At 46.4% G+C, this 15,107-nt stretch overlaps 4 protein-coding genes across 4 annotated transcripts; 1 reads left to right on the top strand and 3 right to left on the bottom strand.

The window, feature by feature from the left end:
* Positions 1–134: 134 nt before the first annotated feature.
* On the bottom strand, positions 135–1,511 carry VTP01DRAFT_7198 (uncharacterized protein; the record flags this gene model as incomplete). Its single annotated transcript, XM_069386183.1, has 5 exons — positions 135–511; positions 570–743; positions 806–976; positions 1,051–1,280; positions 1,348–1,511. 5 exons carry the CDS (start codon positions 1,509–1,511, stop codon positions 135–137), a joined length of 1,116 nt encoding a protein of 371 aa, XP_069234485.1.
* Positions 1,512–3,619: 2,108 nt separating this feature from the next.
* Positions 3,620–6,680, top strand: VTP01DRAFT_7197 (uncharacterized protein; the record flags this gene model as incomplete). Its single annotated transcript, XM_069386182.1, has 7 exons — positions 3,620–4,163; positions 4,241–4,381; positions 4,446–4,571; positions 4,647–4,699; positions 4,774–5,673; positions 5,753–6,123; positions 6,185–6,680. The coding sequence occupies 7 exons, from the start codon at positions 3,620–3,622 to the stop codon at positions 6,678–6,680; spliced, it is 2,631 nt and encodes an 876-aa protein (XP_069234484.1).
* A 128-nt stretch (positions 6,681–6,808) lies between these two features.
* Positions 6,809–12,647, bottom strand: VTP01DRAFT_7196 (uncharacterized protein; the record flags this gene model as incomplete). Its single annotated transcript, XM_069386181.1, has 13 exons — positions 6,809–7,048; positions 7,114–8,838; positions 8,895–9,077; positions 9,150–9,374; positions 9,435–9,836; positions 9,893–10,056; positions 10,114–10,597; positions 10,662–10,847; positions 10,923–11,216; positions 11,275–11,757; positions 11,827–12,260; positions 12,326–12,533; positions 12,606–12,647. The coding sequence occupies 13 exons, from the start codon at positions 12,645–12,647 to the stop codon at positions 6,809–6,811; spliced, it is 5,070 nt and encodes a 1,689-aa protein (XP_069234483.1).
* Positions 12,648–13,067: 420 nt separating this feature from the next.
* Positions 13,068–14,800, bottom strand: VTP01DRAFT_7195 (uncharacterized protein; the record flags this gene model as incomplete). Its single annotated transcript, XM_069386180.1, has 9 exons — positions 13,068–13,354; positions 13,414–13,672; positions 13,731–13,815; positions 13,879–14,120; positions 14,185–14,231; positions 14,284–14,359; positions 14,431–14,531; positions 14,595–14,683; positions 14,745–14,800. The coding sequence occupies 9 exons, from the start codon at positions 14,798–14,800 to the stop codon at positions 13,068–13,070; spliced, it is 1,242 nt and encodes a 413-aa protein (XP_069234482.1).
* Between the last annotated feature and the right edge of the window lie 307 nt (positions 14,801–15,107).

The following is a 15,107-nucleotide window of genomic DNA, read 5'->3' as shown; positions in this document are numbered from 1 at the left end:
ACAAACCAATACCTTTTACCAATAGCAAAATATCAATATATTTTTCGTATGTACAAGTGACAAAAGAAAATCATTCTAGGGATTGTTGCGAATCAAAAGAGAGAAGGGATGCACACGGACAGGGAAAGCGCTTTTTAGTGACGGGAAGCTTCGAGCTTCTCCTGGTACAACTTCTCGGCATCCTGCCAGACGCGCGATTGAGAGCGGTTGGCCAACTCGAGCATAGTAGGCAAGAGATCGTGGGAAAACATGTCTGAGCTCTCACGGGGAAGGAGAGTAGGCAAGTGATCAATGGAAATGACATCGAGCGGCTTGGGGTTCTTTGTCTCGACAGGAACGGTAGGCTTGTCAAAGGTAGTGTTGATGGTGTAAACTGGGATAGGGTTGTTGGGGTTGGTGGTATCGCAAGAGACATCGCAGATGACAGACAATGTACGCTCTCCATCAAGCATTTCGCGTGTGATGAACGGAGGAATCTTGGATGCCAAGTAGATGCAGTTTACAAAGATATCTACACGTCGAGGTTAACATCGGCCCTCTTCCAAACCGTCATCTCATTCGTGTATTACCTGCTTCCAGGATCTGAGGGAAAGGACCTCCACCCTTGGTTTCGTTGATGTCCCACTTGATGATGTTTTCTTCGGGAATGCCAGCCTTGCGTGCAAAGTCGCATGCACCGCGACCGCATCGACCGAGAGCTCCCATGACCATAACCTTGGGGTATTGGTTGCCGTTGGCTGCAACTGTACCATATATTCGTTAGCTTGGTCGCTCCACTGATGTATATAATTCTCAAGACACTTACCAGCCTCTGCAAGGCGCTTCTTGGTATACTCGATCAAAGCATCCTCGTTAGGATAGGGCTTGAGGGCACCGTACGTTTCAGATCCCTTGGTCTTTTGGTGGCACCAGACATCGATGCCAACAGCAGAGCCGGCAAATCCAGCCATGTAGCCAAAAGCAGCAACGCGACGGCCTATTATTATCATCATCAAAACGAGTCAGGCCACTTTCTATGATAGTCGTCATGTGTCAATTTTTGGAACTTACCCTTCTCGTCATTCAAGAATTCAAGGTCAAGAATAGTGCCCTTGCCAGCGTCAAAGCGGTGCAGCAATTCCTTCCATCCACCTTGGTTCTTGAAGCAGTGGGCAAAGAAGATGTGGGTGTGGTGCAAAGGGGAGTCATCGTTCTCGGGAAGTTCCTTGAGACCGACAATGTATGCATCTGCGGGTGCATCGGTCTTCCAGCTCAAGGCGGGTACAAGTGGGCAGCCGACCCTAGCAACAGACACGACACATCAGCCCAAAGTTTCTTTTATAAAGCGTTTATAGCCACAAAACTTACTTTTCGTATTCCTCATCGTCAAAAATACGCTGGGTAGAGCGCTCGACGGTGATCTTGAAGCCAGCATCGAGGAGTTTCTTGGCGGTGGAAGGAGTTAAAGCGGCGCGGTGTTCCATGGGCTTGGTCTCAGCACGGAGCCAAAGATGAGGACCTTGAGCAGACATTTTGATAATGTGTGTATGTGTGAAGAGCGTGAGAAAAAGAAAGGATGTAAGGATAAAAGTGAACAAGGAAAAAAAGGGAACTAGTGGCCCAACTGCTGTCAACTTTATTCGTTTCAAGGTGATCCAGATGTGACGCCCTTTTTGACCTATCCCGAAAGATTTCATCTCAGAAACGTACCCCAATTTGGGCAATTGCAAAGATCAGCCATCACTCGGAATGTCGATAATCATTTTTCTCTACTAGCAATAGATCATGCAATCAATGTAAATCTATAGGAACAAAGGCTCAATCCATTGAATACATAGTGGCTTTGAGCCGTAGTAACTATTATTCCATGGAGAATGGCAGGAAGATCAGACATTTAAATTATACAACATCATGGTTTCACTGAAGCGAATAGCTTTTACCAAGAACAATCAAACATCTTCAAGTTCATCGACAAGAAAATTAAATACACATACATCCACCAAATTCGGATTCCATTGAATCCATATATTGCAAACTGCTAACTTTATACTTTCACGGGTGATAGTTGTTGTAAGCCAAATGAATCAATATGTATGAAGAAGATGATACATAGCAGCGTATGAATTGTACTCTCAAATGTGACAAGAAGTTTCGATATCGACGTCTGGGCATGCTTTAGCATGTAGCTAATGGGTATGTTTCTCGTATCTCGCATATCTCCGAGCACACATTCGGGTTTATGTGAGGACAGTAACAACGCGTTGCCACAGCTACGGATGACGGCTCAAATTCTTAGAACATGGTACTATGCTAACTGCATGGATGCTGGTATCGACATCATATTCAACTTGAAACATCGAAAAGCATGGAGCTCGTCGTAGATTATTGAATGAATCCGAGTTATTTATTTATAGGTGCGCTTGTTGCGTTTTTTCACTTTGATGCATACAATGGCATTTTACATAGATTTACTGAGCTCTTTGAAAGTGATAATGTCATTATGTCAAGTATGGTAAATCCAGAGTTGTCCCGTGCGCCTTCTCTGTTTGGATATTTAGGATGGTGCTGTCATGCAGCATTAGTCGGCGCACGCGGAGGAGATCTTTTTTCTCATAGTGGGATTAGTTGCAAGCTCACAGCTTTCTCAGAAGATGAAAGAAACACAAGGATCGAATCAGAAACTATGGCACTGGAAACGTGTCCTTTTGCGGAAGTAAGCAAAGAAGCAAAGAGAAACGAGTGGAGCCACCCGCCCGGGGCTCCATTCGAGAGCCGACGACGGATCGATTGCAAGACAACGAGAATCCCCATCCGGCAATCTTTTCACAGGCACGCGCGCCATTGATGACTCTGTACACAATCTCCTATTCCTATCTAAGAGTCTGTGACGGTAAGTCTGTTGGGAATAAGAAGGGGCGCACAAATTGGGGTCGCTGCCCTTGGAAGTTTCAGGTAAAAAGGAGTCTTTGCCCGCGCAGGATCGCACAAGGCCCGACGGGCGGGGTGTATGTGTAAGAGCGGGAAAAGGATGTCCTCTTGTTGATCATCATCGTATCATGTAATCACAAAAGAAGTCGGCAGCAGCAGCGGCTTATCGATGTTTCATCTTCCCGGGGCGGGCAAACAGCAAAGTTACACGGACGGCCTCGATCACGGACATCCGGCCATTTCCTGTGGGTTGCGGTAGTCTTGTATTTTGATACATTGCAGAGTAGCAACAGCAGTAGCATCTCATGGAATCTCAAAGAAAATATCTTTGTGACATTAAAGCAATGTGCTGCTGCATTTAACCCACATGGACATGTAGGGTTAGCTGCCAGCAGCAATAAATGCAGCGGGCGAGCGAAAATGAGTGAGACAGTAGTAGTTTGTTGAAGGTCAACATTGCAATAAAATGTGTCCAGATATAAATCAGTGCATAACAGTGCATGAATGCAAAGGACCCTGACATGTGTATATTCAGCATTTTTGAGTTGCAAGTTTTTGCGAGGATTTGAGGCGGGATTTTCAAGCGCACAACGGGGATTCTCCCGAAGATGCAGTATTTTCCAGAAAATGGTCAAGGGGAGACCAAATTCAAAAATGTTCGATTGCTTACTTTCTTCTTCTTCCTCTTCCTCTTCTTTCCCACAAATTCGACATGCGTATCGATCCAAGTCCTAGTCCTGGCTTGACAGCCGAGAAGGTCGCTTCCTACCTGCCATTATCCGGCCATCGTCCTGATATTCCGGGACGCATAATCAACGTCACCCACCAGATTCCATACAATATCCTCCGTGCTTCTAAGGCTGCTCACTTGCCATCGCCTCCGAACTCGCCTTCGTCTACGGGCGAAGGCTCCTCGGACCACGACGCGGCTCCCATCAGTAAAGTCTCGCGTAAGCACCAACGAAGCCATACATTGCGAGTCAAGTTCCATGCAGCCGATTGGACCGTTGTCCAAAGACGTGGTCATGCTGCTCTGTATGCAGGTTTGCAGAGTTTAAACAAGGACTGGGAGACAATTCACATTGGCTGGACGGGCCCGATCCACATTAAGGATTCCAAAAAGACCGTCGAACTCGACGAGATCCAGCCTCACGACAAAATTGCACTGCAAAAGCTGCTGTGGGATACAGGGCGCATTATCCCCATCTTCTTGGATAAGTCATCACGCGGTCATTATGAGGGCTATTGCAAAGAAGGTAACACCAAATTTTGGGCGGGATGAAGAACTCTCTCGTCTGGGCTTTCGATGACTCTTATGCGCATAAATTTATAGTGCTTTGGCCGCTGTTCCACTACGTCGTTTTGCCGAATGCCTCCGATGGCCGTATCGAGAAGAAGAACTGGGACGATTACAAGGCTGTTAATGTCCACTTTGCACAGAAAATCATCGAAAATTATCGACCTGGTGATATTAGTAAGTGGCTGAAACATTGCTGTTACATTGACGTGCTGCGTGATTAAACAACACAATCGACTAGTCTTTATTCATGATTACCATCTTTTGCTCGTTCCGGAACTTGTCCGCAAAGCAATACCGCATGCAAGCATTGGGTTGTTTTTCCACGCGACCTTCCCAAGCTCTGAGATTTTCCGGTGCCTGACAAGTAAAGTGATCACAAACTTTCCACTTTGTAACATAACCATAAGCTGACCCAAAATTTTTCTTTCCACGTTTTCAGCTCGTAACGAAATCCTGCAGGGCATGCTGGGTGCGAATCTTGTTGGTTTCCAGGTAAGGAGAACCGAGCAACAATAGATGGTATGTCACCGTTACCTAACAATTAAATATCTGCCTACTACTACAAGACCTACTCCTATGCTAGGCATTTCATCTCGTCGTCTACAAGAATGCTGGGATGCGAATCGACGCTCACCGGTGTCAATGCCAATGGTCACACTGTTTCTGTTGGTGCCTTCCCGATTGGGATTGATGTAGACCGCGTTCACATGTTCAGAAAACAGCCCAGTGTATTGCCCAAAATCGAAAGTATCCGGGAAATGTATGCCGGAAAAAAAATTATTGTAGGACGAGACAAACTGGATTCGACAAAGGGCATTCTACAAAAATTGCACGCTTTCGAAAAGTTCCTGATTACCTATCCCGAGTGGCGCAACAAGGTGGTCCTCATCCAGGTGACCACCCCGACTCACGGGGACCACGCAAAACTCGAGACACGGATTTCCGAGACTGTCAGCCACATCAACGGTGTCTATGGCTCTCTTGAGCATTCGCCAGTACATTACTTCCACCAAGATATCGATAGAGACGAGTACTATGCTCTGCTTTCCGTAGCAGACGTCGGTTTGATCACCAGCGTCAGAGATGGCATGAACACGACATCATTCGAGTTCATTATTTGCCAGCACGAGACCCACGCTCCCCTTATCCTTTCAGAATTCACAGGCACAGCCGGATCACTAAGTGCTGCTTTGCTGGTCAACCCGTGGGATTACGCCGGTGTGGCCAAGGCTATCCACGATGCGCTCACCATGTCGCCTGAAGAAAAACATACCCGCCACCTGCAACTTTACAACCATGTCACAGATCACACCGCTGAATTCTGGGCTCATTCCTTTGTGACCCAGCTGGTGAGCACGAGCCAGCAGCAATCACTGCAGGCCAAATCCGCGAAAGAAGTGGATGTACAAGAACTGTTGACTGCATACAAAGGCGCGAAAAAGCGGCTCTTAATGTTCGATTATGATGTAAGCAAGAAAAGGAAAAAAATGGCTCGGTACAACGTTGGCACAAGGACTGATTGTCTATATCGATACTGATCTATAGGGAACTCTCACGCCTATTGTGTCTGTGCCGTCCGACGCCCGGCCCTCTCCTGACATGCTCACATATTTGCAGACTCTGTGCAACGATCCGCAAAATCAAGTATGGGTAATCTCTGGTCGTGATCAAGAATTCCTGGATACCTGGCTGGGATCCAAGGTCAAAAATCTCAACCTCTGTGCTGAGCACGGGTGCTACGTAAAACGAGCAAATGCAGATCACTGGGATGATATCGTCGACCAGGTCGACATGAGCTGGAAGGACCAGGTTACGGAGATTTTTGATTACTACACTGAGCGTACACAGGGAAGTTTTGTCGAGCACAAAAAGTCGTCTATCACTTGGCATTACCGCTTGGCCGACGCTGAATATGGGTAAGCTCTTTATCTATCTTTTAGTCGTCGTATCCACGGTCTAGCTAACAATATACTTCAGTGCATTCCAGGCGAAAGAATGCCAGAACCATTTAGAAAACAACATTGTATCCAAATTACCCATCGAAATCCTGGTCGGCAAGAAGAACCTTGAAGTCAGACCTGTGGATATCAACAAGGGCGTCATTGTCAAGAGAGTGCTCAAGGAAAATCCTGACGCCGACCTCGTCATCTGCGCTGGCGACGACAAGACCGACGAGGACATGTTCAGATTCCTGAGTGCGGCCCACTTGGCAACTTTTGCAAGCAGCAGCTCCTCTGCGTCCTCTCCACCCACTTCTCCAATTGTCTCGCCTTCGACCTCATCAAGTAGGTCGCCGTCCGTCTCGTTGCCGACACCGCCTCTTCCGCAAGTATGGGAGCATCCCAATCCTACGCTCTTCTCTATCACCGTTGGCCCTAGCAGCAAAAAGACAATGGCAAACCGTCGGGTGCACTCCAGCGACGATATCGTAGACATTTTGAAACAACTGACCGCTGACGCCACTGCAAAGTAACAGCACAGCATTTTGCATAATTTTTCATTTGGAAAGAAGGAAAATAAGAGTAAAAAAAGGAATCAAGTTATTATTTTTAACAAACAACAAAAAGGTTATACATGTGTATTCTCTTTTTCTTTTTCTTTTTAAAAGTTGTTAAATTGTGATCCGCCCTGAGGAGGCATACTGTTAAAGGTGGCACCGGTCATCATTGGGGATTGTTGTTGTGGAGGAAGCATATTGGCGGTGGTGGGGCCTGCAGTGAGCATAAGCGGGTTGCCCATTGCACCGAGCGGCGGTGCAGCGGCTGCTCCATTTTCTGCATTTTCTTGCTGTTTAGCGACTTTTTCCTTGAGATCTGCAACATCCTTGTCGAGTACTTCGATCTATACGATAAATTTGATTAGCAAATTGCCACTTTGATGTTTGCGCATATACTTTATATCCATACCTTGGAGAATTGCTCCTTCATTATGTTGACCATGTATGGCATAGCAAAATCATTGAGACCGTGGCGCCAGGCCAACTCCATGACAACGTCCGGTCGCATCAAGTCATAGCACACATACAACATAGCAGCAAAGCATTCGCGCTTGCCAACTTCAATAAAGTAGTGTAACAACTCCTCTGCCACATCGCGATCCTTGGATTCCGCTGCAGTTTCCATAGCATCCTTGAAAAGACGATCCTGCTTAGATAAAGCAATCGATTGTCGCCATCGGCGGTTCTTCTTGTACAAGTGTGCTGCAATGCGGCGGAACTCGAGTAGTTCATGCTTTTCTAGTCGCTGGGCAAGGTCTAATGTGTCAATATTGTCGTGGTGATCGATGGAGTCGCGTAGAGCTTGGTGGTCTTCTTCTTCAATGTAAAGTTCGTTCAGTGCGCTGTTGACAGCCTTGTTGTTGGTTTCTTGCACAGAGACCAAATATGGCTTGATCAAGGGGATGTTGTCAGATTTCTCAAACAGCTGCACAACGCGCGTGTGGTTGATACGTGGAACCATGACCGACAGGAGATCATTGAGCAGGTTGGGCTCCTCGTTCAGATAGAAGCGCAAAGCCTTGTAGTACAATTCGACGTTGGAAACCTTGACGATGATTTCCTTGAAAGCAGAGTGCTCCCATGAATCGGCTGCATGATCCATCATTGCTGTCACTGCATTGTCGAATTCGTCGTAGTGGACATACAAAAACACCAGTTCTCTCCACAAGTGAGCATCTGTGCAGGCCTTGATAACCTTGGGGATGTTGATGCGGGAGACAAACAGCTTGAGGTGCTCCATCATCTTCTCCGGGGCATACTTGGCATACAAGACAGAAAGCTCAGTGAACATGCCCATGTGTGCTCGTTCCAAACCGAGACCAGCCTCCAACAGTCGGATCAATTCCTCAAAGAAGCCGTTGCTCTCGTATACACGCACAAGCTCTTCCAGTTCTTCAGCGTGGACAATAATGTGAAGACCACAAATCTGTGCAAGACGGAACTCGCGTTGACGGATACATTCCGCATTGACTTCTTTCCACACCTTGGTGCTGTTAGCCTTGCGTGCGCAGTCCACGGCGCCTTGATAATCCTTGAGTTGGATCAAGGTCGTTGCAAGACTTCCATGATTCGATATGCTGCTAAAGAGGATCTTGGCTGCTTCAAACATATGTGCTTGGTAGCAGCGGTCGCCGACCTGTTGAACATTCGCAATGTTTGGAGCACTGATAAAGTCCTCCAAATCCGCAAGACGGTCAGTCTTTGCAAAAGCGAAGAGCAACTCGGTTTCAATGTATGGTTCACGAGAATGCTTGCGAGCGAGTTGCAAGAAGCGCACGAGATCCTCGTACTTGTCGCTCATTTCGGCGTGGCGAGTAACTTCCATGTAGTTGGAGGTATCGTTTGCACGGATGTAAGAATCAATGGCTTCCTTAACTCGCATGTTATCAAGTTGGGCCTTTGCAAGACGGCTCCAAACTTCGGGTTGATCGCAACGCTCTGCAAACTCGTTGGCACGGTCAAGATCATTGATCTTGTCGATAAGGACATCCATGGCACTGGCGTTGACATTGTGCTTCTTGTAGATAGCAAACGCTTCTTCGTAAAGGTTCTCGCCAATACAGACGTCAGCGACATCGGCAGCATCAAAGTTATCCAGACGACCAATATAGTCCATAACTCTGGAGGGGTCCGCCTACAAACAGCATGTTTAGATATACACTGTAAGCAAGCATTATCGACACAACATACCTTGACAGCAGTGAAAATAAGCAAGTTTTGCAGAGTCTTGTTATCGCTGAATGCACTGTTCTCCAAGACGATCTTCTCCAAGAGTTCGATAAGCTCATTGGGCAAGTTTGCGGTCATGAAAGCCTTGACGGTAGCCGAGACATCCTCTGGATCTTGACACTCGGGAAGTGCAGTGGCTGTGATCTAAAAGTTATACAGTGTCATATGTCAGAATGGGCTCTGATGTATAGACTTGTTGCATATTTTCTTGCTAACCTGATCGATCAGCTCGCGTCGATGCTCATTGTTTTCCTGGAGTACATATGCCCACAAGGTTTGATCGCGGCGACGGACAAGGTATCGTGCTTGGTGCTTGAACATTGAGTTCTCGTTGGTGATATGGATCAATTCATAATCACATTGACCCTTTTGGTAACAGATAAAAGCAAGGTAGGGATCACGCTTCTCGCAGTATTTGCCAATAACTTGGGGATTGTAGTACTATAAAAAGATACCGTTAGTCAATTCCCGACTCTTTCAAATAGAGGTTTGCATGCTTACCTCGTTCTCCTTGAGGAATGGCTCAGGGTTGTTGTTTGTATCAATGTAAATCTTGGCCAAGGCATTGTAAACTTCTGGATCCGTTGAGCCGTTGGTGACCATCATGTTAAGCCAAGGAAGCAACAACTTTAAGCGGTTGCGTTGCTCTACTTCTTGACATAGCTTGTCAACAGGCACGTCGCCTTGAACCGACAACAGCAAGTTCTTAATGACATCTTCATCGCAACCAACATCCAAGAGACCGCCAACAACTTCGGGAGTGCGAGCTGGGTTGACTCGCTGAACATAGGTCTCGATAAAGTTCTGGAGATTGTTGTGATAAAGGTAGAGGACGAGATCGTGTACAAAGTTGAAGCGGTCGCATACAATGATCAGAGGCAACTGGTCGCTAAGACGTGCTTCCTATGATAGAAATGAGAACCTAATCCCCAATCTGATAAGTATATTTTGCGACGCACCTTCAAGAAATTCTTGACTTTCTCGGCATCGTAGTAATTGCTTTCACGACAGATACGTTCAACTTCACGGATGTTTCCAGTACGGCAAGCAGCCTGGATATACTTGAAGTGGACAAGCGGATCCTGGCTAACATTTACAATGGAACCAAGGTAGTAGTAGAGACCTAGGAGTATGTAAGAATTATACTTCCAGGATTGTACCGGCCAAAGCATGTGCTTACCTTCGTTGCTCTTGTATGATTCAAACAAGTCAATGAGGTTGTGAGGCTGCAACTGCTCAGAATATTTGATGGCGATTTGCACAACAACCTGCAAGTTCTGGCGCAGATTTTGCGAGAGCATTTCCTTCAAACACTCCAATGTCTGGTCCACCGAAAGCCTGCCAAAGTATTCGACCAACCAATCTGCCTTCAAAGCATGGGTGTAGGGAATAATGCGTTTGATGTCATGAATATCAGTGTAATGTTCCAGAGCTCTGTCATAAAGACCAGCTTTCTCGCACAGATTTCCGATAACAACGCGGTCGTAATGAGTAAGCATGCCGCTAGTGAGGATAGCGTCAGCTACTTGAGGCGCATGAATGAGGTTCATTTCAAGGACACGAGTTTGAAGGTTGGCATCCTCAGGACGGTTGGCTTTCAAATAATCGAGAGAGAAGGAAGTTGCTTGCTGAACCATGTTTTGAGAAGCAAATACATCGACTACCTTTTGGAAGAACACTGGTTAAAGCTACAGATTTTTAAAGGACATAAATCTTTGACTTGATTACCTTTTCAGGTTCAATGAGTGGTCCATTTTCATCGTTCACGAGACTAGCAGCGAAATCTGAGGCCTTGTCAGGGTCAGTGCGCGCAATGTTATAGAGCAAAGAGACATAGTCAGGAGTGAATCCAACAGTCTTTGTGTACGCCACGATCTTGTCGTATTGACGGTTTTCTGCAAAACAAAGGACAACCTGGAAAAAGAATTCAAACAGAATAAGTTTCTGTCACAAACAATGGCCCCTTATTACTAGACAATTCCTAGTTACCTTGTTTGGAACATTTGCGCGCAAGTAAACAGATGTAGCCAATACAGTGTCATACTGCTTCACAAGGTCGCCGAGCTCTTCGCTGCATTCCAGCTTATCTTCCTTGAGCCATTTCTCCAGCAGTGGCTTTCTGTTTTGAGTCAAAATTGGTTTTGCGAGTTCCAAAGACTCGTGCTTGTTAAGACCGCCTTTCTCTAACAAGATACCAAAGTACTGCAGGATAGGTGACATCTGATTCGGCGTGGCGGGAATGTTGCGGAAGCGGTCGATCGTCTGGACTGTTCGCAGGATACCCTGTCACCATGTTATCAGAACATTGTATCCTGTTTTACAGCCTGTGTGCTATACTTACCCTTGGAGAGTTTGCAGCAACCTTGGCAGCCTCGGAATAGGCGCCGGAAGAGAACAACTGATTGAAGCGTTGGATATACAAGTCGTCAGCACCGGGCAGGCCACCGCGAGATGCGAGCTTAAGTGCAAGCTCGGTGTTATTCAAGGTGTTGATAATATATGGAATAATCGTATTTTCCTCCAAAGATACAGACAAGACCTGACCCTTCTTGTTGACACCGATGATACCGGCTGTTGCTTCATGTTCGGCAGTGACGAAAATAGTTTCGCTACTGATACGGTTCATGTAGATGCAAGTTGCTGTTTCCAAGTCGTAAAGATGGATGAAGCCCATCTTGGTGACCATGTAAATGATGCCAAATCTTTTGCTGATCTGCATAGCTACCGGGAAATCACTAGCTGCTTCGGGAGGGAAAAAGATCTCGACTGCCTTCTTTTGGAAGGGTGGGTTGCCTTCTTGATGGTCAACTTCAATAACTTGAAGCTAATGCAATATTTTTTTTTTAATTTGGAAATTCAGCTGTCTCCCAAAAAATCAGAGACACATTTTTACCTTGGCTGCGCCCGTCGCTGAGCGGACAGCAAATGTGAATAGCTTGGTGGGGCTGACGCCGTCCTCCAACTTAAGTTCAGCAAACGCTGCTGCGTGACCTTCGATCGGCTGGCTGACACCTCTGGCTTTCGAATACAATTGCATAGAGCCGACTACGCGACCGTTTTGCGCCGAAATACCCACAAGGACGAACCACATTTCGTCGGAAGAAGCTCGATAGTTGATAATTTGGCATCCTTCCAAACTCGAATGACGATCAAACACCTTCACAGGAGCTGAATCGCCTTCAATAGACCAGTGATATACAGATCGTTCTGTAACAAGACCGATTGTCTTTACGTCGACCCATTTCCAAAACTCGACGTTCTCGTTCATGGTGTGCGACTTTAGCTTTGTCTTCAACTCAAGGTTGAATACTTGCAGCTGGCGTTGTGCTAACAATAACCAGAATATTTAAGCTATTGTTTGTGTTTTCAATAAAAGCAGCGTGTATATATACCTTTCAACGCCATGACCTTGCTGGTGGGATGCATAATAACAGAGTCAGCGCTGATGGGACGACGCATCATTTCATTGTCGTGTTGCAAGTCAACAATAACCACTTCGTTTGCATTGTTGGCTTGCTCGCGGACGCAAATAAAGCGGTCTGATTCCATCGTCAACGTGTTGAAGCCAATGCTGGCAGCATTGACGCCAAGAGCTTGCAACTGTCATTGCATTCGGTGAATACTCCAGAGCCCAAGGTTCAATAACAGGAAGGCAACACGAGCTAAACATACCTGTGCATGCTCTTGGAACTTAATTGGTAGCGGTTCACTCATTGTCAGCTTGCTGCTCTGCAGGTACGGCGGAGACAAGTGGCAAGAGTATGACAATAAAGTTGATGATGACGCGTTGCACAGTAATGAGCAAGAGGGTAGAGAGTGTAGGGGAAATCGAGGTGCCGGTGTTAATACTCTTTTGTAAACAAACAAGATAGAGTTGCTTACTTGAGGTTTCCCTTAGAAAGACAACAAAGCCAAGGTGAGTTTGAGCAACCTGCAAGCCCGCCTTCTTGTCTTCCAACACGTCACTGAAGTCCGCCGCCCCGCTCTTGTGTTCACTGAATGAAGCGCGAGCCGAGCTTAGCGGTGACAGAGACTTGAAGATAGCGGAGGAAGTGCATGAAATTTACAGCGTACTGTATTCATTGCAGGGTTGTTTTTCTCTCTAAGGACAAGATATATATATTTACATGGAAATTATTTGTACTGGGCAGAAAGGAGCTTAGCAATAGTCTGCAACTGGATGTTGCTGGTGCCTTCATAGATAGAACCAATCTTTGCGTCACGGTAGAACTTTTCGACACCCAATTCACGGGTGAAGCCGACACCACCGCACCATTCAATGGCCTTGCTGGCAGCCTTTTCGGCAACTTGAGAAGCATACAGTTTTGCCATGGCAGCTTCCTGGATGAAGTTGCGGCCTTCTTCCTTGAGACGGGCAGCGTTGTAAGTCAAAAGACGAGCAGCTTCGATTTCGACAGCAACTAGCAGTGGACATGATAGTTATAAAGTGTTCAATGATAGATTTGATACGAACACTTACTCTGAGCATACTGATGTTGCATGCCCTGGAAGTCACCGATGAATGAATTGAACTGCTTGCGTTGGAAGAGGTAGGGGAGTGCAATGTCGTAAGCACCCTGAGCAAGACCGATCATCTGGGCGGCAATACCGATACGGCCTTCGTTCAGAATTTCGATAGCGTACTTGTAGCCCTTGCCGATCTCGCCCAAGACGTTCTCTTTAGGCACTTTCACATCGTCAAAGTTGAGAACGCAGGTGGATGATGCGCGTATACCGAGCTAGAAACCGCTTGTAAGCTGGTGTCAAATGTGAATCAATGGCTTCCTTTTAACAAACCTTGCTTTCCTTCTTTGCAATCTGGACACCCATATCCTTTTCAACGACAAAGCAAGTGATGCCTTTGTAGCCCTTGGAAGGATCGCTGTGCCATGTGTATTTAGAGAAAAAATGCACTCTCGAGATAATCTTGACTGTCCATACTTACAGGTTTGCAAAGACCAAGAAGATATCAGCTTCACCCGAGTTGGTGATCCACATCTTGCTGCCGTTGATCAAGTAATGATCACCGTTGTCAACTGCACGAGTCTGGAGAGCAAATGCATCGGAACCGGATCCAGCTTCAGACAAGCAGAAGCTTCCCACGCTTTCGGTGGCGAGTTTGGGAAGGTAGCGGCTCTTGATGTCTTTGTTACCGTACTTGCGAACAAGGGTACCAACCAGTGTGTTCTAACGTAGCACTTTAAATTCAGTCCAAATTTCTCAGCATCGCATTTATGTATTCTGTAGGTACCTGAACGTCGCAAAGTACACTGACAGAAGGATCGACCTTGGCAAGCTCTGGATGAAACAATTAGACAAGATTGTTTGATTCAAGCGTATAAAGTCATACCCTCGATAACAATGATGGCCGAAGTGAAAGAGCATTCGGCACCGCTGTATTCGGCTTCTGTTTCGACACCCATTAGCTAGGAAAAAGAAAGAATATATCTCAGTTACATCTCCTTTCTCCACGATATCTATCTTTTTGGTGGCCTACACCCTGCTCGAACAAGCCGTTGAGGATAGACTTATCCATATATTCCTTTTCGTCCATCTCGGCGACCTTGGGCTTGACAACCTCCTGGGCGAAACGTGCCACTGGAAAACAGTAGCTTGAGTCAAATTATTCTCGAAATAAACTCGTCGCTTACGGCCTTGTACCTGATTCCTTCAACATGAGTTCCTCGTCCGTGAATGTGCGCAACGAAGTCGGCACAGCATTGCGTACAACGGTGCTGTGAGTGAAAGTCCTTGAAAGCAACAGTGTTAAAAGGTTATTGGGTGTCGAAAACTAATGTCCAGGGCAGTTACCTTCTAGCGGGAAGGGCGCGTGCGGACAGCAAGGAACGAGCAGCAGAGCGAAGCATGTTTACAGAAAGAGGAGCAGGAGCAAAAGAAAGAGTATCAGCTCGCTGTCCCGAGTGCCTTTTTTCTCCACAATCTCGCTATCACATGCAACAGTCTGACTATCCAATGTCATTGGCGCGTATTGGGAACAATTCCATAAGTCATCCGCAATTGGTCGCAACCCCGCAAAGCTTGCTGACCCCTCGGACATGTCAAAGCAGATCTAACTGCAAACATATGTACTGTGCAATGAAACAAACAAAATACTCATCGATTCAGTTTATCGACATAAAGAGGGAATAGAATTTTTATGCATTTTGATGGAAT

Source organism: Rhizomucor pusillus, assembly GCF_041956525.1.
Source record: "Rhizomucor pusillus strain CBS 183.67 unplaced genomic scaffold VTP01scaffold_32, whole genome shotgun sequence".
Taxonomy (NCBI): Eukaryota; Fungi; Mucoromycota; class Mucoromycetes; order Mucorales; family Lichtheimiaceae; genus Rhizomucor; species Rhizomucor pusillus.
Note: the sequence above shows the minus strand (reverse complement) of the source record. Positions and strands in the feature narration are given on the sequence as shown.